The sequence below is a fragment of the Grammomys surdaster genome, unplaced genomic scaffold (genome assembly GCF_004785775.1).
Source record: "Grammomys surdaster isolate TR1022 unplaced genomic scaffold, NIH_TR_1.0 752, whole genome shotgun sequence".
NCBI classification, from domain to species: Eukaryota; Metazoa; Chordata; class Mammalia; order Rodentia; family Muridae; genus Grammomys; species Grammomys surdaster.
Window position 1 is genome coordinate 2202615 of NW_021605171.1, and position 25347 is coordinate 2227961.

The 25347-nt window shown below is 35.9% G+C and overlaps 1 protein-coding gene across 1 annotated transcript in view; it reads right to left on the bottom strand.

Moving 5' to 3' along the window:
- Window positions 1-887: 887 nt before the first annotated feature.
- Window positions 888-25347, bottom strand: part of Smarcad1 (SWI/SNF-related, matrix-associated actin-dependent regulator of chromatin, subfamily a, containing DEAD/H box 1) — a 67162-nt gene continuing 42702 nt past the window's right edge. The window contains exons 10-24 of the mRNA XM_028782452.1: window positions 24334-24533; window positions 18979-19069; window positions 16513-16612; window positions 15260-15319; window positions 15090-15165; window positions 13220-13355; window positions 12616-12753; window positions 10765-10860; window positions 10550-10667; window positions 10242-10363; window positions 8891-9079; window positions 8122-8240; window positions 6326-6508; window positions 4987-5096; window positions 888-2635 (exon numbers count right to left, since the gene is read on the bottom strand). Of these exons, the coding sequence (XP_028638285.1) occupies window positions 2574-2635; window positions 4987-5096; window positions 6326-6508; window positions 8122-8240; window positions 8891-9079; window positions 10242-10363; window positions 10550-10667; window positions 10765-10860; window positions 12616-12753; window positions 13220-13355; window positions 15090-15165; window positions 15260-15319; window positions 16513-16612; window positions 18979-19069; window positions 24334-24533 (1800 nt within the window). The 3' untranslated portion in view covers window positions 888-2573. The remainder of the gene's footprint in view (window positions 2636-4986; window positions 5097-6325; window positions 6509-8121; window positions 8241-8890; window positions 9080-10241; window positions 10364-10549; window positions 10668-10764; window positions 10861-12615; window positions 12754-13219; window positions 13356-15089; window positions 15166-15259; window positions 15320-16512; window positions 16613-18978; window positions 19070-24333; window positions 24534-25347) is intronic.

A 25347-nucleotide genomic window follows, 5' to 3' on the forward strand; every position in this document is an offset into this window, starting at 1 on the left:
AAAAGTAATATATACAACTCTTATGGAGGAAAAATGGAAACTGAAAAATAATACTCTTGTACATTTCTGTGATAAATATAAAACGTAACCTCAGCATGCTCCATAGGGCAGTATTTAACATCACCATAATTTTATGTCAAGCAGCCACTGAAGGTTAGAGCCCTTCTTTACAGGGTGCATAGTGCTGCACAAATGGAAACCCAATCTTCTTGACTCTATAGGAACTCCTACTGGAAAGTCACCTGTCTAAGACAAGACACATAAAGTATACTTATTATGCATGTATGACTTGTACTAAGAAAATAAAACTACTTCATGATGGGTGATGGTGGTACATGCCTTTAATCCCAGCACTTGGGAGCAGAGGTCACCCTAGTCTACAGAGTTCCAAGACAGCTAGGTCTATGCCAAGAAATTCTGTTTCGTGAAGAGGAAAATAAAAGCCTACTTCGCCGGGCGGTGGTGGCGCACGCCTTTAATCCCAGCACTTGGGAGGCAGAGGCAGGCGGATTTCTGAGTTCGAGGCCAGCCTGGTCTACCAACTGAGTTCCAGGACAGCCAGAACTACACAGAGAAACCCTGTCTTGAAAAACCAAAAAAAAAAAAATAATAATAAATAAAAAAATAAAAAATAAAAGCCTACTTCAGTTGGTCATGATGTTAACAACTGTGGATTATGTATGTTTTCCATTACTAACAGACTGTGATGTTTAATGGCACTGGCCCAATGAAAGGACAATTGAGGATCCATTCTATGTAACAAATCCCTATTTATTGTCAAGCAATATCTTAAACATAAGATGGTTCCATTTCTGTTCAATATTACATATTTCTTTGAAGAAGAAAAAAGAGGGCTAAAACCCACTACAAAGGGTGTGAAATACAACTTAATGATTGCAAATATTTTTATTAAACCGAGACATAATAATAGAGTATTACAGGGAGAATCCAACTATATTTCATTAGAAGAAATTCAGATATAACAACACCACAACCGATGAGTCTACTGAGGGAGATACATTTTATACAGAAAAGTTAAGAGAAATTCACTGTGGGTTTAAAAGTACGATTTCCAACAACTTGACTAAGAGACCTGGGTACTGTGATCCCAAGGAGGTAGCATTAACACCTGCAGATTCCTGGTAGCCCTGTAGTGGGGAGAAATATCTGATACATTCATGTACCTTCAATATTATATCTACTGAGTCAAGAGTTCAGAGTCTCTGATACCTGAAGAAAAAAAAAAAGCACTGTAGGATCATGTCAACCATCTAAGTTTACCTAGCACCTTAGCACTCAGGACGTCTTGAAAAGTATGAGTTTCAATAATTAACAAATCTCTCATTTATAAATAAGTTTATTTATAATGATATTTACATTATAAAACAAACACATAAAACTCACAAGTTATACAAAGAATCTGGTGTATAATAAAAACAGCAATATAGACTGACAGGCAAAATTTAAATGAAAAGTTAATAAAGACTGAAATATCAAATAGACAATTTTACTTCTAAATTTCATTTTGTCACCCACACTGAACTGGAATTGAACAATGGCTTCTCTTCAGGTGGTCCTGTACTGGAAATCCTGGGAACTGGTAAATTATATTTTGTTAAGAATTTAAAGTTAATGACCTATTTCCATGCAGTACCTAATGCTACCTTAGTATGACGTCACATCCAGTTTCCTTTGAAGTGAAGTAGCTTTAAGTCAATCTGTTCTGCTGGACTAGAAAAATACCACCAGCATCTGCTGATCTTGGTGATACAGCAGTGGGAAATGTGTGAGAGAAAACTGGAGCAGAAGCGGCTGGGCAATGGTTAAGAGAAGGAAAAGCGGGAGAGGAAGCTGATGGTAACACACACAAGAGTAGGTAGAGTTAATAAGCCAGAGGTGCAGTAAAAAAATGAAAGGAACTAAGCCCCAGAGCAGGAGAAAGGCTTCAGTTCCTGGAAACTCACTGGAAAAACAACTTAGTGCCTAGCCAAAATCAATGTGTTCTAATAGGAGGAGGAAGAGGACCTGGGGATGCTAGTAGATGGAATGCCACCTTTTGATTCAGGCTAAGTTCTTACTGACATTGGTGAACATCTGCTTCAAATAGCAATACAATGAAGACTAAACAACCTATACAGCTGCATTCTTTAACATAATAAAAACTTCAAATCAGACAGGCAAAACAAGACATACATTGTCAAATAAGGCACATGTAAATCTACACACATTATCCAGTGAAAGACAATATATATATATGTATATATATTTGGAGGTAGAAATAATTACAAAAATACTGACATTTCTAAAGCATTAGCATATTTGTTACAAACAATCACCAACTAATCCCCATTCAGAAAACTGCTTTGAAAAATGATTATTCAACATCTTCAGGATGTGAGTATCTGGAGAATCCAGTTAGTGGCAAAAAGTTGTCCATACTATGTGAAATGCGACATGAAATTATAAAAAGTTACAAATGCTCATAAACCCCATGGTCACTGCGATGTGAATGTCCTTGAATGCACCAAGTTGATATTTCCTCATCAATCACAAATTCCGAGCTCTCCTTCTTTTCACAGGCCCATTGATGTTTTTAGTAATGTGGCTATATCTGCTGGCATACTTCCTTCATCAGCTGCAGGGCAGAAAAATGATGTGAAAGTCATGCAGAAATATCTAGGCTTCTAAGATGTATTTTCCTCTCAACCTTTTCTTTTCTTTGGTGAATTCCTACCTATAACTAAGTCCTAGTTTGTTTCAGTGTCATCTCATTAAAACCCTGACCTAACCTATACAGCTGAGTTATTATGTTCCCACTTACTGGCAATAGCATAGCTGTAAAGTTACAACTATTTCTGATGCGTGCAGCAATAAACTACAAATGGCTGAAATGCAGCACCATGAATCAAATCTCTCACAAAATCCAAGACACAATCAAAACTACAGGAGCACTTTCATTTGCTCTACTCTGGTAAAAGATACATATGAACAAGATGCTGAACTCTGGACAAACTGTGAAGGAGTTTACAGATACCCTTCCCTTCAGGAGTACTCAACAGACTAGAGATAGCTCATGGCACTAAGTTACCACTTCTCTTAAAACTAAGTGGCATCACACTAGAGAAATGTGAAGCGAGAAAAAGCTATAAAGAGAGTCTTTTAGTGTAAAGATACTATAGACAGAACAAAATAAAATCTAAAGTGTGAACATTAGCAGGATCCTTGTTTCAAAAAAAGTGTAAAAATATTAAAAGGGTACTGGATTAAAACTGGCTTAGCAGCTAAGAGCACTGGTTGCTCTTCCAAAGGACCTCGGTTCAATTCCAAGTACCCACATGATAGCTTACAACCATCTGCAATTCCAGTTTCGGGGATCTAATGCCTATTTTTGGCTTTTGCATGAATGGCACAAATTCAATATGCAACATACACAAAGGCAAAAGTCCTATACATGCAAAACAAAATAAATAAACCTCATTAAAAATATATTAAAAGGACAACTGGGAGAAATTTGAGTAAGAAATGTGATTATATCTAAAATGTTCTTATTTGCAACAACTTAGAAAACATTTATCTAAAATCCTGAATGTGAACTGCCACAGCTATAACTAACTTCATACCGGTGCTGGAAGTGAGAACATCAGCACACTGCACTCTTCACAGCTGCCAGTCAGGGAGCTTTCCTTCATACCATGGTTTCAAGATTTTCATATAAAAAGTTTTGCAATAAAAGTTCAAAAGTGTAATAAAACAGTTACTTTAAGAAAGAATCCCACAATTTTTATCATAAAGCAATGGTTCCAGCTAATATACAGCAAAGTCAACAAGAAAGCTTGTTACATTAGACCCTTAAGTACCACTACCAGAGTTTCTAAGCAGGTAAGTCTCAAAGAGAACTTGGAAATTGATTTCCAACTGCCAAGTGCCAAGGGCAGCTCTAGGGAAATGGACTTTAAGAAGGAGACTGTGAGTATTCATGCTCTTTAGCCATGGTGATTTTCCAGAGATGTCATAAAGATTGCTGATACACACATTCATCTGCAAATGCAACCATCGTTCACAGAGCAAAAGACCTCAGTGTAAGGAGAAAATAGATTCATATTCTCTAAGCCTGGTGCTACTTCTTTTTAAAAATGAAATGACACAGCTAAAGATAAAACAGAAACTAAATAAATGGCAATATTGTATCCTTAGTTTTATTGGACAATAAAGCATCCCTTAGGGGAAAACAAAACAAAATAGGTAAACAACTTTCCTAGAACAGAGGGAAGACATGTGAGAGGAAGACTGTGAGCTGCCCAGTATGCTTGGGAAGAAGTTCTTGTAACAACTAGGCCACTTTTCCAGAACCATTTGCATATTTCTAACACTTGAGTTTTAAACTATGTTAATATACTACTTGCTAAAAATTATACGTGTGAATAAAACACATAAATTTATAGAACTTAAAATTGTCAATTCCCACAGCAGCTAGAAACGTGTCATTTACTTAAGGTTTACTTAAGGTTTCTTTCTAAGGCCCAAGTAATTCAACCTGAAACTGACATTATAATTTTTAAGTGCATTTTACAGCTCTATATTTTGATATTTACTAAGTCAAAATAAAATCATGTAAGTATTACATATTTACATATATAAGAGCTCTTAAACTTATTACACTATAAAATGTTTTCAACCTTTGAGCTGACAATACTATTCATTTAGTGAACAAATCATAAATTGTCAGTGAAGCTATAGGTCCAAACTTGATTTATTTTGAGACTATTATGGTGTCCATTACATAAGACACAAGAGACAGATGTTTTCAAAATCAAATTGTTTTTTTAAATCAATTCTGGCAAAACAAATCTTTGTTAGTGTTGTACTTGATGTATGCATGCACATCCTCTTCTAGTTTGTCCTCCAAACATACCATTCATACTAGTTAAGAACTCTAGTAATCTATATTTTAATAAAAAACAGTATTTCTGCTAACAACCAGCTTACCTTCGTCTACTGTGGTCATGTCTTGCTCTAGTTTCAACTTTTGTTGGTTAATTTTTAGCATGGACTCTTCAATAGTTCCTTGGCTTATTAATTTAATAACTAATACTTCTCTAAAAATAAACACATGACATTTTCATAGGTTACTGATGTTATTTAGATACTAACAAACAGTTCAACAAGAATAATAAGAAAAGTAAATGACTCTGATGGCTTGAATACGATTGTTCCCACATTCATCTGAATGCTTAGTCACCAGGAAGTGACACTATTTGAAAGAGTTAGAAGGTCTAGGAGGTGTGGCTTTGTTGGAGGAAGTGGGTCACTAGGGGTAGACTTTCCATACCAGACCCAGTGTCTCTCTGCCTATGGACCAGGATGTAGCTCTCAACGACTGCTCCAACACCAAGTCTCCCATGCCTGCTGCCATGCTGTACATAAGCCCTCCCCTCCAATTAAATGCTTTCTTTTACTATTTACTTTTTTATTTACTACAATTATTTATTTATTTATTTGAGACAGATTTCTCTGTATAGTTCTGACTGATCTTGAATCCATTCCATAGACCAGGCTGGATTCAACCCAAGAGAACCAACAACCTGCCTCTGTCTACCAAGTGGTAGAATTACAGGGGTGTACCATCACACTCAGCTAAATGCCTTTTTCTTTTTTTTAAAAAAAAAAAAAAAAAATTAAGAATTGCCTTGGTCACAGTATCATTTCATAGCAAGAGAACAGTGACTAAGATAGACCTATAATTAACTCTTTTATTTAAAGTACTTGAGACTGGCATCCAGAAGTATTAAAACATTTAGAAATCCATCTGATCCAAGTGAACAATATATATGCTTTGAAAATTATTGACAAAACCTCATTACAATGGGACTAGAGATAGAGCTTGATGATAGAGCATTTGCTAAACAAGCATGATTGCTCTATTATACTCTTTTTCCTGTTTGTTTGTAGGCGAAGTCTCTATGGAGCCCAGGCTAACCTACAACTTGTTCTACAGGGTCAGGTGGGTTTGCCTGAATCTTGGGGAATCTGACTTAACCTCTCAAGTGATGGAATTACAAGCATGAACTATCATTACTGATAATATACATCTCATAAATGATAAAAACCATTTGGTATGGAGGTGGGAGTAATTATTAGAAAATGAATGAGTACATAGTAATTTGCATACAGACATCATCAAGGTTACTGATAAAAAACAAGAGCTACATTTTGCTGAAAAAAAATAAGACCTACGGATAAGCTATCTAACACACATCTTCTTTAGTATTCTATACTAATCAAGCTGGGAGTTGATGAAAACGAAATTTCAACTGGCAATACTTACTTAGTCTGACCAACTCTATGGCACCTGTCTTCTGCTTGTTTGTCATTGTATGGATTGCAATCAATGTCATGAAGTATAACAACATTTGCTGAAGTCAGATTTATTCCTAATCCACCAGCTTTAGTTGACAAGAGAAATACAAAGATATCCATATCTGTATTAAACTCATCAATTAGATGAATCCTGTAAGACAAATGGATGGGTTCAATTTCACTAAAGGATTAATATGTGGAACTGAAAACAGACACTTCACATGGAAAGCAAACCTGGGGGATATACACACATGCTCTTCCCATTCTATCTATTTCTTCCTCTGCTATCAGTGAAGGACCCCTTAAATCAATCCAACCATTCCAACTTGATTAATATATGAAGTACTATTTTATTTTTTGAGTACTTCAGATTTAGCTAAATAACACTTATCCAGTCTAACTTTCTCAGCAATCTGACAGCTTCTACTAACAGAGAAGTACATAAAAGGAACCAAGGATTCTATTTTCTTTATTTAAAAAAAAAAAAAAACTGTAAGAACTGGGTTTTGGGTTTTTCTTTTTAGAGTGGGGAGGCTTGAAAGATGTCTCATTAAGTAGCGTAGGTTGGCCTCAAATATTAGATCCTCCTGCTGAATTAGAACTTTTTCTGAAAGTTCCATTAACCTTCAAAATATGAAAAATCTCGGGCTGGTGAGATGGCTCAGCGGTTAAGAGCACTGACTGCACTTCCAGAGGTCACGAGTTCAAATCCCAGCAATCACATGGTGGCTAACAACCATCTGCAATGATATCTGATGCCCTCTTGTGGGGTGTCTGAAGACAGCTACAGTGTACTTACATATAATAAATAAAAAAAAAAAAAAATTAAAAAAAAAAAAAAAAATATGAAAAATCTGACCTTAAGACAATCTTGATTAAACAGTTAAGAAGCCTCAAATCTTGGTTTTTTTAATTATTTTTTTTATATCCTAATCAGAGTTTCTCCTCCCTTTCATTCCTCTGTCCCCTTCACTCTTCCTCCATTTCCCTTTAGAAAAGGCCAGGCCTCTGTCCCACTGTTATCAAGCAAACATGGCATACTGAGCAGTAAGACTAGGCTAGATGAGACACTCCAACATGAGGAAACAATAAGGGAAGTGTCCTAAAAGCAGGCAAGAGTCAGAGAAAGCCTGAACTCCCACTCTTAGGAGCTCCATAACAACACCAAGCTATTCAACTATAACAGAACGCATATCCAGACAACCTAGGTCATTCCCATGCAGGCTCCCTGGTTGTGGATTCAATCTCTGTGCGTCCCTATGTGTCCAAGTTAGTTGATTCTGACTGAGGTTTCATGTGGTATCTCTGACCCCTCTGGCTCCTATAATCCATCCTCCCCTCTTCTGAAAGATTCCCTGAGCTCTGCCTAATGTCTGGCTCTGGGCCTCTGCATTGCTAGATGAAGCCTCCCTTGAATATTTTTTTAAAGGGGAAAAATTCAGGACTGGGGATATGGCTTAGTTCTAGAGTGCTTGCCTAGCATGTAAAAGGCTCTGGTTTTGATCCCTAACAGTGCAAAAATAAAAATAATATAAATTATAGGAGAAAATTATGAAAAGCATATAATTTTCATAATTTTTCAGCATATACTTACATACAATTTGGGGGGAAATTAAAGAAAAACAACCCCCAACAGTAATAGTTGAAAAATTTGAATATAGAATATAGAATATTTGAAATAGCAAGAATTAGCTAGAAAATTCTCCTTATATTTCAAATGCTAGCAAATTCATAAGCAAATGATACTTGGCAGCTAATACCAACCTTTCAGAAATCTGAGTCTTTCCATCTAATCGGAGGTACCTATGTTGATGATGCTTTAAGAGAACCTCTAATATATCCAGCATCATGGTAAACTGGCTGAACAATACAACTCTATCACCCTGTGGAAATACATGTATGAATTAGAAACAGGAGAGTAAAACCATTAACACTTAACCAAATCCTTGAGGCCTACAAAATAAAGTGCTTTAAAGAGTGCATAAACTTCCCCATGATAAAATTATGTAAGTTCAATTGCTTTAATTTTTTTTTAAGTAAAAATTTAAGTAACGATATGAGGGATAAATTTTTTTTTCTTATATATGAATAGATTCTGAACTGCAAGAACAGTTTAATTTTCAGTTTTTAAGTTAAAGAAGTTGATTATTTCCTTTTTATATTAAAAAAGGATCACTCATTAAGTCCAACTACATAATCACATTTGTATCTAAATACTGAAATTTTAAGCTATTTCATACAAATTGCAGAATCCTTTGAAGAAATCAGTCACCTTTGAAATAATTAAAACTTAAAAAAATTAACACAGATGTGATCTAATATAACGTTTATTATTTTCTATTAAAAAAATAAACAGAAAAAATATGTGAAACAAATTTAAACCCTAGGTTCTAGAAGAAAATAGAACATAAACTTAACTTTAGGAAGTGTAACTACTAGGACAATAAAGTCAGAGTCACCCTTTCTCATAGTTTCTGTTTCAGAAGTTCAACCAACAAGGCAGACACAAAGAAACAGTCGTTCTTTTTAATACCTTCTGTTTCAATTCAGACAAGATGCATCCTAAGGCTCGGAATTTCCCAGAATCTAAAATTAAATCCATGTCTAACTGGTAACTATTAATGTGTTGATACTGTTTACAAAGTACATGTAGTTCAAAATCTGTCATAACTTCCATGTCTTCAAAGATCAGGTCGGGGTTAGCCTCACAATGCGTAGGTTCCTTTTTAAAATGAAACATAACAAAACATAGTACACAATTTATAATGAGCAGATTAATAAAAACATTCCACATTTCAAAAAAATACCCAATTCAGACATTTTAGTACAACAGATTAAGGATAAGACATGAGTGTTAATTTTTGGCATCGTAAAGAAAGGAAGATTCTTAACTCTTCTAAAGATAGCGTGTTTAAATACTTACAGATAAGAAACTTCCTTACATTCTGCTCAAACATTTCTTATTAAGATAGCCATTGCTAACATATAAAAACACACTTTACTCTTAGCATGTAAACAACTATTCCACAATTTGAAGTTAAGTTCAAAATATCCTGCCAAAGAATCTAGGAGTTTACAGGAAACAAGACTAGTGCAGTCATGAATGCTAACTAGAAATGAATCAGAGTAACATGTGCAGTCGGTTCAGTATAAAAATTCTTTGCATTTTCACATTTAAATTTTTCTTTAAGTTTAAAATAACAAAAAAAATTAAGACATTATATAGACATTATCTACATTAAAAAAAGTTAAGAAAGAATGGGGCAAAAATAAAGATTAAACAGGCAAAGAGAAAAATACAACAAAGGAAAAACAAAATAGAGAAAATTACTGGGAAAACTGTTCCATTAAGCAGGACACAAACTTAGCTTTCTTTTTAAAATTTAAAAAAAAAAAAATGTGTATTACAAAAGTCAGAGGAATTAGCAAAAACTCTTATCATAAAGGGCCATGATCCAACTGGCAAATATTAAATATTTTTGGCTTGGCAGGTGGAGTGATATAAACTGTACTTACCCACTTTTGCCCCTACAGTGAGAATCCCTAAGGGAACAACACAGATAAATGGGTATGCTTATGTTATTACCAAGGGAGAAAAAAAATGAAAGAAATTGTTACTGGCCAGTTTGCTGACGCCAGGCCTGATTACCTATCTTCTCCTGTCCATCAAGTTATTTTTGCCTAGAAAACCTAGCCTATCTCAGGCTAGGGTTACAGCACGGATGGTGGACAGTGGAGAGTTTGGTTAGCATGGGCAAGGCCTGCAGTGGTTCAAAGATGAATATGCCTGATACTTTAGCTGCCTAACTTTCAGCCTAAGCCTACCCTAAGCATTCCCCAGTGTTATTAGCAAAGCTCAGTGCGAGTCTAACATAAGTCCTTACCTTCAGCATTAGCTGTGACATCTCCTTCAGCTTCTCAGCTGTGTAATACTGGCGGTGTAGTAAAGGGTGATTGGCCATTTTTCTCAATTGCATCATGACATTGCACATCTCTGTGTTTTTTTCTGTGATCCAAAGAGTATACATTTTTATCAAAGTGAAAAAGCTATTTACTAAAGTCTATCTCAATTTTTAAGTTTTAAAAATATTTCTTCAAATCCCAACTAACTTAAAAAAGAACAGCCCCTAAAATTATCATATGCAATAAACACAGATCATTTTTTGCATAAGCTGTGGAAGTTAGATGTTACCCAGGTTGTTGATAGACTTTTTCAATCTGTTGAAAAGGCCTGAGTAGAGTTGCTCCTGCTTCTCTGACATTGCACATAGCTCAATCTGATCCTTCTTGGGAGGCAGAAGCTTAAGAACCTTGGAAAGGAAAACCACTTCATGTGACTTTTCTAAGAAAACAGAATTCTTATTTAAAAAAAAATATGCAACCAAAAACACCAAGATGAAGAATTACCTCCTCTTTCACTCTTCTGAGAATGAAGGGCTTTATGATTTGCTTTGCATGTGCTATTCTCTCCTTTTCATATATACTCTGCTCATCTGCAGGTTTCTAAGCAAAATAAAAACCCAATCCTTTAGAAATTATGTCTTTAAGTCATCAAAATAATCCCATATTACAATATGCATAATCTATAGATTCCCACTTCACATATATACACTTGACTGTTTGGGCTTTTCTCCTACATAGTAGTATGGGTTAAACTCATGGCCTTAGATATAAAAGACAGGTGGTTTATACGAGTTACTGTCTGGACCTAGAAAGTCATTTCTGAATTCTGAGCTGTAATCTATTTGAAGCTCCATATATATTTTGAGGTTTCATGGTATGTTATCATATATTTTACTGAAGTGATAAATCTGAACCAACCTAGTTGGTATTTAGATATAAACATCTAATTCAGTCATTGTTTGAATAAATCAGATGGAATAAAAATGTGTGCATGTGTTTAAAATAGGGAAGAACAAGGAAAAGAGGAGAGGGTGAGGGGGAAATTCAACTCTGTATTTGTATTAAAAAGAAAAAAGTCCTCCCCAAAGTCAATAGAATTTGATGCAAACGACAGAGGACAGTATCTAATCAAAGCTGAGGTTTCTGGAGAATTACACAGTAAAGATATATTTAAGGTGCAGGTAACAAAGAGTTAAGAAGGGCTGGGGAATGAATATGAGCAGAATGCATTATAAACATGTATGAAATTATCAAAGAATAAATTAATAATAGTAAAACAATAAGGTGGAGAATAGAAAATACCTCAAGTCAACCTCAGGCCTGTACATACACAGTGCGCATGTGTGCAAATACAAAAGTGAAAGGTGAAGGTCATCTTTAGAATCTCAGGGGTGGGTGTTCTCTCAAGTTTTAAGCAAGAGGCTCAAAGAATAAAGCTGCTAAGATAAGGTCACTTGGCTCAAAGCAGAGAACTGGAAGCCCCTGAGTTCGGTCAACTCTCTTTACTCTGAAGAAGGTGGAGAAGAAGAGTCATGGAGTACAGCAGTTAAATGGAGTTTCCTGCACAAGGCACCAGGCATCTTCACGGCGTCTTCACATGCTCATATTGTCTACTAAAACCTATTTATAATCAGCTTCCTTAGTCATATATCACAAGAGATTCTTATGAAATGGACCTAAGTCTGAGAGCATATAATTTTTTTCTCATCAGACTGTACATGGTTGAACCATAGATATAAAGGGATGTCAGGAAGTCATTGGGTTACTGCGTAAGACCTTTAAGGTCTACCCCTCGAAGCCTCAGACTTCCCCAAAACAACGATTATGCAGACAGAAGCTACCTCTGGGTATCTAGAAATCCTAGACTAGAGTTCTAGTTCTAGCTTAGAAAGGCCTGTCACCTTTTCCAAGATGGAGGACCTTTTTAGATTAGGAATTAAGTACTAGTTTTCAGTTTTTGTCTTTAGTTGATAGCATTATACCAGTTGTTTGATAATGGCACCATAATTGTATATGGTATTAAAATTAGTGGAAGGACAATAAAAGATATACAAGAAAAAAAAAAAGGATGTATTTAAAAACGAAACATACATGTAACCCAAAATACCATATATATCTGAGCTCTCCAACATTTATAATTATTACTCAGCTCATTAGAACACTGAACCTTATAACTCCTGACTACTGGTCATACAACTGATCATTATTTTTCTCCATACCATGGCTGATATGTTCAAATATAGGTGTACCAAACTCTTTTGATAGAGGATGTGCCATGAAAACAACCGTAGCAGACAAAAGAGCGAAGAGCCTAGAAAACACCTTCACATCTGCAAAAAACATAGACATGCTTACCGTTTTAGAAGAAAACATCCTTCGTATTTCACTGGTGCTACTGCTAAACATGTGTGGCATAACAAAATTCAACAATGACATGAGTTCTAGCAGATTATTCTGCACAGGTGTGCCTGTGAGCAGTAATCGGTTATGTGCCTGAGAGTGAAGACAAAACTTAGATTAGTTTTCTTCTTTAGCCACCTCTCCCTTCCTAATGTCTACCTTGCCCAGTAAGGGGAGCACTATACGTATCTATAACAATTTTGCATTCTGTGATACAAGAAAAGGTGAGCTATCTGATGTCACTTACTATCATCATCTACTACACTTCAGGCAGAATGTAACACAGCTGGTCATGTTTTGAAAGCACTATACATCCTCAAATAACTTCTACGAGGTGGTACAAAATAAACTATAATTTGTGCAATAGGGTACTAAAAGTATTTATTTTATTTTTATTTTTAAAGAATTACTGAAGAAAGTATGACAGTGGCACAGGGCCCACAAAGCAAAAAGAACCTTAAAGGAAAAGCTTGCTCACTCTTGATATAAAATTATGTGTGTACATACTAAACTAGGAAAGGTAAATTTTATCACAACTATTTACAAAGCACATTCTTACATTAATTGTCATTAGGTGCTGGTAGCGGATAGAGCCCATATTCTTCAGCATATGGCCTTCATCAAAAATTGCATAATTCAGTTTCAGTCGTCGAAAAAGACTGCGGTCATCAGAGCTGCTGATTGCACAATTATACCTGTCACCAAAGGAAACTAATTATTTCTGATTATACCTTTTAGGAGCTTAGAGTTTATTAGGACACAATGTGGTTTTTAAAGCTAATTTTCTTTAAAAAAAAAATTACTTAATCAAATTTACTTATTGTATGCTATGTAAGTACATGTGTGACACCAAAAGCACAGCTATAGAGGTCATGGTCTTTCCTTCCTCAGGTTATCAGGTATAGTGACAATTGCCTTATCCACTAAGCCATCGAACTGGCCTCTAAACTATTTCTTTTAACCTTTCAAATAGCTCTTACAACAAAGCACTAAACACAATCAGCTCTCAAACACTGATTTATTTTTATTGAATATTTATGTACATGTAGCCAAATTATACAGTACTAACTAAAAGAAAATTTATGTTAAACAGTTCTAGACAATTTTAATATACTTGGGAAGCAGCCAATTTGAGAATAACTTAGAAAAAAAATCTAGCATTGCTTTATACTTTGCCCCATAATTGTTTCTAAGAAGCAGAAAAGAACTTTTCCTGGTCAAGGAATTACCAGGTAAGAGCCAAGAGTTCAAGACTACATATGGGTCTGTTTACTTAAGAAGAGAAAAAAACGTTTGAAAGGGGTGGGCTACAGAGATGGCTCAACAGTTAAGTGCACTTCTTCCTCTTGCACAGAGGACCTGGACTTCAATCCTAGCACCCACACTGGCAGCTCATAGCTACACATAACTCCAGTCCCAGGGGATATGATGCCCTCTCCTAGCCTCTGCTCACAACTGTATGCATGTGGTACAGATACAGACACTTAGGCACACATACTCATGAACAAAAAAATATTCTAAATCCTTAAAAAGGGAAAAATTAAGTTTTAAATTCTTTTAAAATAGACCCTGACAGAAGACAACAGTAATAAAAATTTTAATGAGCTATAAAAATATTAAGTTTTCTACCACATATTACATTCAATAATTCCAATCACATAGTGATTATTCAAAAATATACTGAACCTGGGTGTGGTGATAACTGAAATCCCAGCACTTAGGGGAAGGAGGCAAAAGGATCCAGAGTTCAAGGAAGTACTCAGCTCAATGACTAGGAGAGCAGCCCAACTAAATGAGACCCCCCCCACCCCCAACTCACAAACGCTAAAGGAACAAACAAAAAGAATGAGTTTCTTTGTCATCCTTATTCTGCTCTAATTCAGATTTCTTATTGGGAACAGATTTCCCTGTATTTACTGACAACACTTATTGGCAAATAAGAAATATAAATCTTTGGCATGGCATCTCAAATTTTATCTGAAGCTTAACCGAAAGAGTTTTGTTATGTTTTCAATTAAACGAAAAAAATGTTTACTCCCATTCTTAGTGAGCTAACAAAACAAAACAAACTCAAACAAAAGGTCTTCTACAATAAATTTGTTTAACAAGGCCTTCATTGTCAGCATGAATCACTGGATCCCTTGTTTCACAATCCCCGCTACACATTACCTACACAAACTAACTGACACATTACCACTACAAGACAGTTTTCTAGCTAAGCCGGGCAGCACATGCCTTTAGTCCCAGTACTTGGGAGGCATGGGAGGCAGAGGCAGGCAAGTTTGGTCAGTTTGGTCCAAAGAGAGTTCCAGGCCAGCCAGTACTGCATAAGAAAACCCTGCCTTTAAAAAAAAAAAAAAATGTGGTGGGGTCGGAGGGAAGCGGACTATACAAATTCTCCCCACCTCCTTCCAAATTTTAATACTCACGTTGTAACAATTACATTATAATCTTCATATTTATTATGGATGTTGAATCTAATTTGTTTACGCTCTTCTTGAGAACCTAGAATTTAAAAATGAAGCATACTTTGTTTATATTTATTGTGTTTATAATTTTAATTTTTTTAAATTTCTAAATGAAAAGCAAAATGACTTACCATAGTAACAGAGCACATTTAAAGTAGGGCACCATAAGTTAACTTCTCTTAACCAGTTATCTACAAAAAAACAAGAGATATATGAGTCTACTATTATAGGATTTATGTTTATTAAGTTAATTTTGCTATGATGCCTTCTCTTGGCCTCTGCTCATAACTGTATGCATGTGGTACAGATACAGACACTTAGGCACACATACTCATGAACAAAAAAATATTCTAAATCCTTAAAAAGGGAAAAATGAAGTTTTAAATTCTTTTAAAATAGACCCTGACAGAAACACTATGAAAACTACCCCTCATGATTAAACAAGAGGTTCTAAAGTGGTATCAAGGTACAGGCAAGGGGCAGAGGACAACCTCATTTAAGTGATAATTCTAATTTAGGGAGAGATGGTCTTTATTTTACTTATATGCACAAAACTCTCTCACACCAACTTGTATATTAATTCATAAGGAATGGATAAATGACTAAACAAGAATTAAATTATTAAAACATTTAAATAATGTTTTAAAGTTGGGCATGGTAGGGCTGGAGAGATGGCTCAGAAGTTCAGAGCACTGGCTGCTCTGCCAGGGGTCCTGAGTTCAACCACATGGTGGCTCATGACCTTCTGTAATGAGACTTGGTGCCCTCTTCTGGCCTGCAGGCATACATGCAGGCAGAACACTGCATATATAATAATAAAATCTTTTTTTTTTTTTTAAAGTTAGGTGGGGTAGCAGTACCAGTTATTCAGGATCTGAGACAGGAGGATCACCCAAGTCCAAGAATTTATGCAAACATGGATAGGCATCACATAGTAAGACCTCCTCTCAATCCCTATTCCACCAAATTATACAATATTGTTTTCTGTTTCTATTTGGGATTTGGCTATCTTTTTTTCTCCACACAGACCTCATGTAGACAACTAAGGCTGACACCAAACTCACCACTATGAAGATGACTTTGAACCCCTGATCCTCCTGACTCTACCTTCCAAGTACTTAATATTACAAGTGTATGCTGACATACCCAGCTCCTTTAACTCTAAAAAGTAACTTATAAGTACTATGAAACTAAAATAAATGACCATCAGGTTCTTGGAAAATATTGCCAATGCAACCAAAACACACACACACACACACACACACACACATGTATATTTTCAAAAACAGAGAAAATAGGCCCAAAAATTAATATTCATCACCACACATGCACATCAATATAAAACATTTCAAAACACAGAAACAGTTGTCCCCAGATTACAAACCTATGGTGGAGGCTGGAACAACAATCAAATGAGGCCCTTTATTACCCTCTTGAAAGAGGTATGCCAGGAATGCAATGGCTTGAATGGTTTTTCCTAGGCCCTAAAATTAAAAGTTTAAAAGACAATATATGAAATTTCTAAATGAGTGAAAATAAACAAATACTTGAAAGTGCAAAAGGAAAGGAGGCATTTCTTGGCAGGATTGATTTTTCTATTTCTATTTCCCATAATCCACTTTGGAGAATTTCTGTGAAGTTCAAATGAGTTGAGTAAAATCTATAAGTGGTTCTATAACTTATTTTAATGAGCAGCACGGATGGTGGATCTTAACAGCTGGTTTATACATGACACACACTAATAGGGAAGAATTTTGCATTGTATAGAAAGAGCCTACTTCTCATTACTTATATAGGCCTAGGACTTAATGTGGCCTAGATGGACTGAGGACTGTTTCATAAATATAACATTACCCAACTCTCTTACTCTGCAATTGCACTCTTAAGGACAGAGAAGAAGACCATGTCTGTCTTACAGCATTCAAAAAAAACAAACTCTGATATAATAGTAACAGATGCATCATGTAACAGTAACAGATGCAATAGTAACAGTAGCATCATGCTGTACTGAATGAGCCAGACAGAACAATATGAATAACACTGTTCATACTGTGGCCTGAGGGCATCAGCTTCTACAGATAGGTGTCAGGACTGAGATATAGAGCTAAACTTGGTGGTTCATATCTGTAATCCCAGCCAACTGGGAGGCTGACCAAGGAATGATCTATGCCAATTTGGGAACAGCTTGGGCTACAGTACAGAAAGTTCTAGTCTGGCTTGGGGAAAAGTTAAAAATCCTACTTCAAAACAAAAGCAAGGCAAAACACAAAAGGCCACTGAACTAGCATTAAGAGAGCTAAGTAGTACCAACATTATGAACTGAATGTGTTACTGTTCTTCCCTCAAAACACATATGCTGGAGTACTAACACTCAAAGATACAGTATTTAGACGACTGGCCATAAGGAAGAGATTCAGGGTAAATGCAGTCATGAAGGTAGTGTCATAATCCAGTCAAGCTGATGACCTTTTAAGGAGAGAGAGACCAGGGATAAAAAGAGGCAATGACATCTGAGGACACAAAGAGTACCTACCCCTTGTTTGCAAGGTAAGAAGAGAGGCCTCTGGAGTGGGAGTATACCACAAGAGAGCCTACTCATTCACAGGAAAAGGGAAGTGGGAAAAGGGTCGTGGGAAGGGGGTAACTGGGAGAGAGGTAGTGAGCCAGATGTAAAGTGAATAAATAAAATTTTTAAAAAGTGAAAAAGAAGGAGGAGGAGGAGAGGCCTCAAAAAACAACAAGTCTGCTAACGCCTCCATCTTAGACTAGCTATGGGAAACAAACTTGTGTGGTAAAGCCATGATATTTTTGTTCTAACAGCTTACAAATTTATGCTTTCCAAATAACAAAAATGACATATCATATTCTTTTTGACACCAAATATAATCTTAGCATGTAGAAATTATATATTTTTATTCATATTAGTTTCTAAATATTATGTCATCTAGCAAAAATCTGATAGCCTGTGAAAGGCAAAGCTGACAACCAAAGCTCAGGTCTGATTCCCAGTTCAGTTATATACTGCAGACTGTGTAACACGTGTAAGCATTGACATGCCAAAGACATTAGTGTTATATTGAATAAACAGCACCTTTCTTTTAAGGAGTATGAAGTGGCAGTGGGAATATGCAGATACAGAATTATTATGATTGTTCATTTTTGTTACTCAGCGAATACAACCTTTTCTATTTGTTTGCTTAACTTTTTGTGGTAGGGTTTGCATGTAGCCCAAACTGGCCTCAACCTTGAATCCTCCTGCCTTTGTCTCCCAAGTGATACAGGCATTACAGCAAGCATTTAACTCCTGCTCAATAAATACTCTTTACAAGTGCAGATGAAGGAAGGATGAAGTCACATCACACTAACAGTGAAGTTCATATGTGACAATACCTGGACTAATGGCTGCAGCAAGCTTCATGAGCTTAGCCTAAAGTAAATGTAATTTGGGGGAAAAATTAACTCAAACAATGAAATGATTTTGTTGATACCTTTTTGTAATATTTACATTGATAGATAATCATAACCAGAAAGACAAACTTCTTTCAGTTGTGGAGGAGGACTAGGGCTAAAACTAAAACAATAAAAATAAAGAAAAGAAAAAGAAAGTGTGAGCTAGTGTAATGAGCTCAGTGAAAACTACGATGTTCAATGATGTGGCTCCGTGGCAGGAGACCGCCTGCCGAGCAGGTACTGGCTTTCGTAACTCCACAAAATAACCAGCCAACCAAACAACAACAAAATACACAAGAAAGTAAAACAATAGCAAGGGAAAATGCCTTAATATCTTAAATGGCAATAGATCTTTTGATGCCATGTTGAATCACCAATTTCATTAATGCTGTACACTTACCATTTCATCTGCCAAAATGCCATTAAGTCCATGTTTATGCACCAATGCCAGCCAATTCAAACCAACCTTCTGATAGGGCTTGAGTGACAAACTGATGAAGAAACAACAAATACCACAGACAATTATACTTTTTTTAATTATTTTTTTTATTAATTTTCCATTCATTTTTCTGACATTTGGATTATAATGAACACACATACAAAAAAAATCCAAAACTATCCAACTGAGCCTTACCTTTTAACCTGACTCTTATAAGCAATGAACATTTTTAGAAAGTAAATCTAAAACACAATCCATAATAATTTTTAAAATTTCAGAAATATTTACTCAATGTCATTTACTTCTTTTGGCAATACAAATTACATAAAACACTTTTATATTGGGTCATATGATAACTTTAACAAATTACTGAATTCCATAAATGATCAGACTATGATAATGTATTATTAAAGTGATATTTAGTCTAGAAAAACAATTATACTGACTAGACTTTTAGCACATTTATCCAGTGAGGTGGGGTTGAAAAGTCCTCCACCTTAAACAAGAGTCTATGTTTCAGCCTTACACAAAAATGTTCCTCACTAAAAGTAACAATACAGGGAAGAAAAACATTGTTCGCATTTCTAAAGTTATCAAAGTATGTGCCCTCCTTACAAAAAGAAAAAGTACTATCTACCAATGTAATTTCTATGCTCCTACAGAGGCAATGATCCTAAAGATGCAGTACCATTGCCTGCAGAAATGTGAAAACTTTTCAAGACCCTAGTATTCAATCAGACCTAATCTAAAGGCCACCTTTAAAAATAAAAAAAAAAACTGTATGTGTACCAGTGCTCGCCTGTATGTATGTACGTCTTTGCACCACATGTACTCCTGGTATCTACAGTGACCAGACTTCAGGTTATAGGTAATGATGAGCTGCTCAATATGCTGGAAACTGAACACAGGATTTTTACAAAAGCAACATGTGCTCTCCTCTTAAGGGCTGAGCTACTTCCCTAGCCCCAAAGCCTACCCTTGACGCATAAAATAGCAAAACCCAAAAGCCTTTGCTGATCTATCCTATGGTCAAGTCAACATCTATTTCTCTATTATTTTTGAGTCCTTACCAATGCTTTCTTTACTCATCATATAGATGCAAGGTTCACATTTCATGAAAATATATATATTTTTTTGTTTGTTTGTTTGTTTTGTTTTTCGAGACAGGGTTTCTCTGTATAGCCCTGGCTGTCCTGGAATTCACTCTGTAGACCAGGCTGGCCTCGGACTCAGAAATCCGCCTGCCTCTGCCTCCCAAGTGCTGGGATTAAAGGCGTGCGCCACCACCACCCGGCAAAAATAAAATTTTGATAAGGAAGGATATTATACAATTTATAAATGTATCTGAAGGCCATAACACGCCAACACACAGCCTATCATTAAAAAAACAAAGAATATTCACCTAAAATTATGAAAGTTTTTCATTACTAATATAAAGTTTAAAAGCTCTGGCAAAATACTTCACACAAATTTTTAAATGTGGTAAGTGAAAAGCATCCACTATACAGAAATATTCATTCAAGGAATACTGACTTATTTACAATCACAGGGAAGCCTGGGTAAGGCACTTTAATTAAATATTTGACTAAGTAGCTTTATTAAATTGGAGTGTTTATTTCAAAAATAAATATTTGTGTGTGTGTGTGTGTGTGTGTGTGTGTGTATTCATGCATATATGTTCCTTGGCTAGTTCTGCCTATATTGTGACTGTGTTGCTTAGTATGACAATATTGCTACCTGATACAGTTGTTTCTCCAGAAGACAAATAGACCGGCCTAAAGGGATCAATGAAGATGTAGATAGGTTTGACAAAGGCAATTTGAACTACATTTACTGGATAGGGAAATGGCTTAATTGTTAAGAGTGCCTGCCTAGCATGCATAAGCCCCTGGGTAAAATCACAGTACTAGTTAAACAAAAGACAAATGAAGAAAGTATTTAATTATTGCAACAGGTAGGCTATATTCTTTCTCTAGAAGGTATTATGTACTCAAACTTCCCTTCCACTTATTTTGACAATTTCCTAAGAAATTTAACGATTACATGTGAAGATCAACCATCCATTTACTTTTAAGACTGTAGGAAGTGTTCAGAAGTCTAAATGTGCAATCTAACAAACACCTCTAGGCTGGAGGTTCTCCTACCTTCCACTGAAGGAAATGCTACTTTAAGATCTTCTGGGATCATAAAAGAAAAAGTAATGGATTATTTGGAGGTTGCTTTTCTGCTGGGGGTAAAAAGAATCCTCCCAGTCATTACAATTCCTTCAGTGTGAAATGAAGTATATGTTGTAAGAAAAAATAGCTTCAATATGACTTTCAAAGGACTAAATGAAAGGAGAGAAGCAGAGCTTCCCGGACTGCATATAGTTAGTGTGAAATGCAAACATGTGGAGCTGAGAAGCTTGTGCTCCACACAAAGCCGAGATCCGCCATCCCACCAAAGTTCACGTCTTCTAAGAGGGCCTCAAATACTGTTAGTTATTTCAACACAACTATTCAAGTTAAATTATTTGCATTGCCACCAGACCATCTGTCAAAAGTCCCCCAATTCCTATTTAAAACAGGACAGAAAGACCCTCCTGTCAAACAAGGACTTCATGGGTTTACCTTAGAAAAGAAAGACAACCTATTGTATACTGAGTAAGTTAGAAACCTTTTCAAATGAGAAGAGTTAAAATTTATCAATTCCATATCAACTACAAAAGTCTAAGAGATAGTTATAACTATAGCAAGAAAAAAACATGAAAACTAAGATGGGATATACTATCTAATACACTTATTTCTAAAATTTGAACTAATTAAGTTCAAATGTAATGCCACTGTTCTTTATATCATTATATTTCAACTTTAAGCAAGTTTAACATTTTGAAATGAGTATGTATATGTAATGGTTTTGAAGTATACATGATAAATTTTATTTTTGAAAGATTTCTTTTTATTACTTATATGTATGGGAGGACTAGAGTATGCCAGTGCCACAGGGGCAAATGAGGGCATCAAACCTTGGGAGCTGGATGGATTTGCAGGCATCTGTGCACTGCCTGATATGGGTACTGGGAACTGAGCTGACCCACAAGTCCTGTGAAGCAGCAGCACTCATAACAGCTGAACCATCTCTCCAGTTCTGATATTTAATTTCTAACAAAAAATTCTGAAATGTCTGTACCTCCAATGGAAAATTTTCTCCTATTAAAATTAACAATTGGCACAGTAAACAAAACACCCAGCACTAACTGTTTCCATGTATATTTGCCAAAAAGGCTCTGTTCTCTTGAGACAAAGATCCAAGGGCTGGAAATTATATATATATACTCAATGAGAGATGCCTGAGTTCTTTCTCCAGTATTATCAAAGCTAAATAAAGATGCAAGTGTGGTAGTTATTGTCTGGATAGTGTCTAGCTCTGTAAAGGAAAGATCATCTACAAACTTTTCTATACTGGCAGCTGTCAAAGTCGGCCGGACAGTCCGCCAAGTAATAATTGGAGATACAACTCAGACTTTGCTCTAAGGAGAACTTAAAACTTCATTTCGCATCAAGTATTTCATTAAAAATAAAAAATGCCATGAAGAAACGCATTAATATTTATAATTTTAAAATATGCTTTAAAAACCTTACTCTAAGGGAAAGGAGATTATTACCTGACCACACTATTTAGAAGAGAAATTTATAAATGTGGGTTGAGAGTTTTTAAGTGATGCAGTAAAGTACTCATTTTTAAACTCCAAGTTATGATAAAGTGGACTCAACTGGGAAAGTCTGGCAGAGTGAAGAACTCCCCACATCCACGCTGAAGAACAAGCAGCAGCAGCAGCTCCAACTACACTTAGGAGAACTTGCTGACATAGTTCTGTCTATGCAACACTCAAAGGGCTTCTTTTGTGGGAGCTGCATCACGTTTCCCTACACCACCACATAGCACCCTAGAAGGGCACAGAAAAGATTCGAGCTTACTATTAAAGGCTGATAATCATATCTTCTTCTCTTTGCTTCATATTATGATTTTGAACTATTAACCCAATGATCATCAGCAAATATGCTTTGATCATTAAGTAAGAAAAATATCAGACATAACTAAGGTAATAAAAGCCCTAGTGCTAAAATACAAAAACAAAATAAAAAACTGTAAGAAATATTTTCAACAACAAAAAAGTACAAATATTCTAAACAAACTTCCCTCTCTGTAAGACAAGTTTTTTTGTTTTGTTTTGTTTTGTTTTTTAATTCCTCTGTGGCCCAAGCTAGCCTCAAATTCACAATGTAGCCCAGGTTGGCCTCAAACTGGGGATGATCCTCCTGTCTTGGTCACCCTGCTGGGATTCCAGGGATGAGACAACATGCCTGGCTCTAATTAGCGTCTAAAATTGCATAAACACTTCATGGTGTAGATCTTTCATCATCTATTCCAGTTAGTCCTTGATTTTAGGGACGTGGGCTATTTTCATTGTTTTGCTCCACAAACAGTATCACAAGCCAAGTGTGGTGGTTCCACGGAGTACAACTACAAACTTAGCACTTAGTAGGTGAGTCAGGAGAATTGCCATTAGTTTGAGACCAGACTAGACTTCACAGTGAGCACTAAGTCAGCTAAGAAGACTATGTACAGGGAGCCCGTCTCAAAAACAAAAAGAACAGAAACAAATGAAAAACAAGCAAACACCAAAATGAGCAATTGAATGTATTTCCTGAATAGGAAGTATTATTCTGAACAGGTCTAAGCAAATTATTAAAAGAAATTCAAAATGTACTTTTTCTCCTACTCTAATTCTTCAATATCATATGCAGAGTGCACAACTATAAAATGCCACTTGAATATTTACTGATGGTTAGAGGGTTCTGCATGTTTAGTTTTTGACAGGGCTTCTGGCAAGGTATTTTAATGAGTAGCATCTAGAAGACTGTCACGGTCTCTTAGACTGTTTCTAACCTCAAGGAGACTTTTCAAAGTGCTTAAGAAACACGAAGGTCAAAATTGTCAGTTTACACAGCATGGCTAAAATCATTCTTATTAGCTTCAGTGAATACACATAAAGGTATCTGTTAACAGATAAAGAAGATAAAATACACATAAAGCTATCTGTTACCAGATAAAGAAGATAAAAGTTACAAAGACTACATAACACAATAGAGTAAAATTCCCCGCTGTGGAAGGGATCAATGAAAATATAATGGCATACCCCTGTGTGTTACCTTGGAGAATTTCCTTCTAACCTTAGTTGCTGAATCACATTTGGTTTCCCTAACAACAATGCAAATAAAAGTTCAGATACTTTATACAAGTAAGATCAAAATAACTGTAACCAATGAATGATACCTTTGGTTTAGAAGGGAGGGCTGTTCTATGTTCCATCCACTTCCATTTCCAGTGAGCATGGTAACTTGTTTGGTCAATTTATTTGAAATGTCTTCACATTTGTTCATAAGTCTTATAACTACATCCCTTTCTTGAATTACTGTTTTGCAATTCCATATCAAATCTTCAGATAGGCCATTGATTTTGGACATCTTTGTAAACTGTGACATAAAAAGAAAAATAGTACAACAGTTCAAATCTAGCACGCAGAATGTTAAGTTCTTAAGGTTTTATGCTATGACTCAGACATCCCTCAGAACCTTCTCACCTCTGCTTCCCAAACACTGGGTAGCAAGCAGGAGTGCACAACCATACTGGGCAGCCAAATCCAAATTCTTTTTTTGTTTTGTTTTGTTTTGTTTTTCGAGACAGGGTTTCTCTGTGTAGCTCTGGCTGTCCTGGAACTCACTCTGTAGACCAGGCTAGCCTCGAACTCTCGAACTCAGAAATCCACCTGCCTCTGCCTCCCAAGTGCTGGGATTAAAGGTGTGTGCCACCACCGCCCGTCCAAATCCAAATTCTTTCTTCGAGGGAGAAAAGTTTGTAAAGTCATCAAGAAGTGCTGAGTTAAATGGCTTTTCATGTCCACATCTGAATTCTTATGTGCTTCAGTGGCATACTACCACTTCAGACATACTGTGTTGAAATAAAACGCCTCTTTTCACAGAGAAATACATAAACTCAAATTTATTTATTAAGTTTATTTAAACTGACAGCAAATATTTCCTTATATTAAAAATAATAAGTTTTCATATTTCCTTGTAGGGAAATGGTTCTGATGCTTTGATTTAATCAGAAATCTGCATGTACTGACGCTGAAGGTCCTTGTCCCCATTTGGTTTTTAATTGATCAATAAAAATGCCAGTGGTCAATGGCTGAGAAGAGGGAGATGGGGAGAGACCCTTAGAGTTGTGCAGGCTAAGACATGGGGTGTGTGTGTGTGTGTGTGTGTGTGTGTGTGTGTGTGTGTGTGT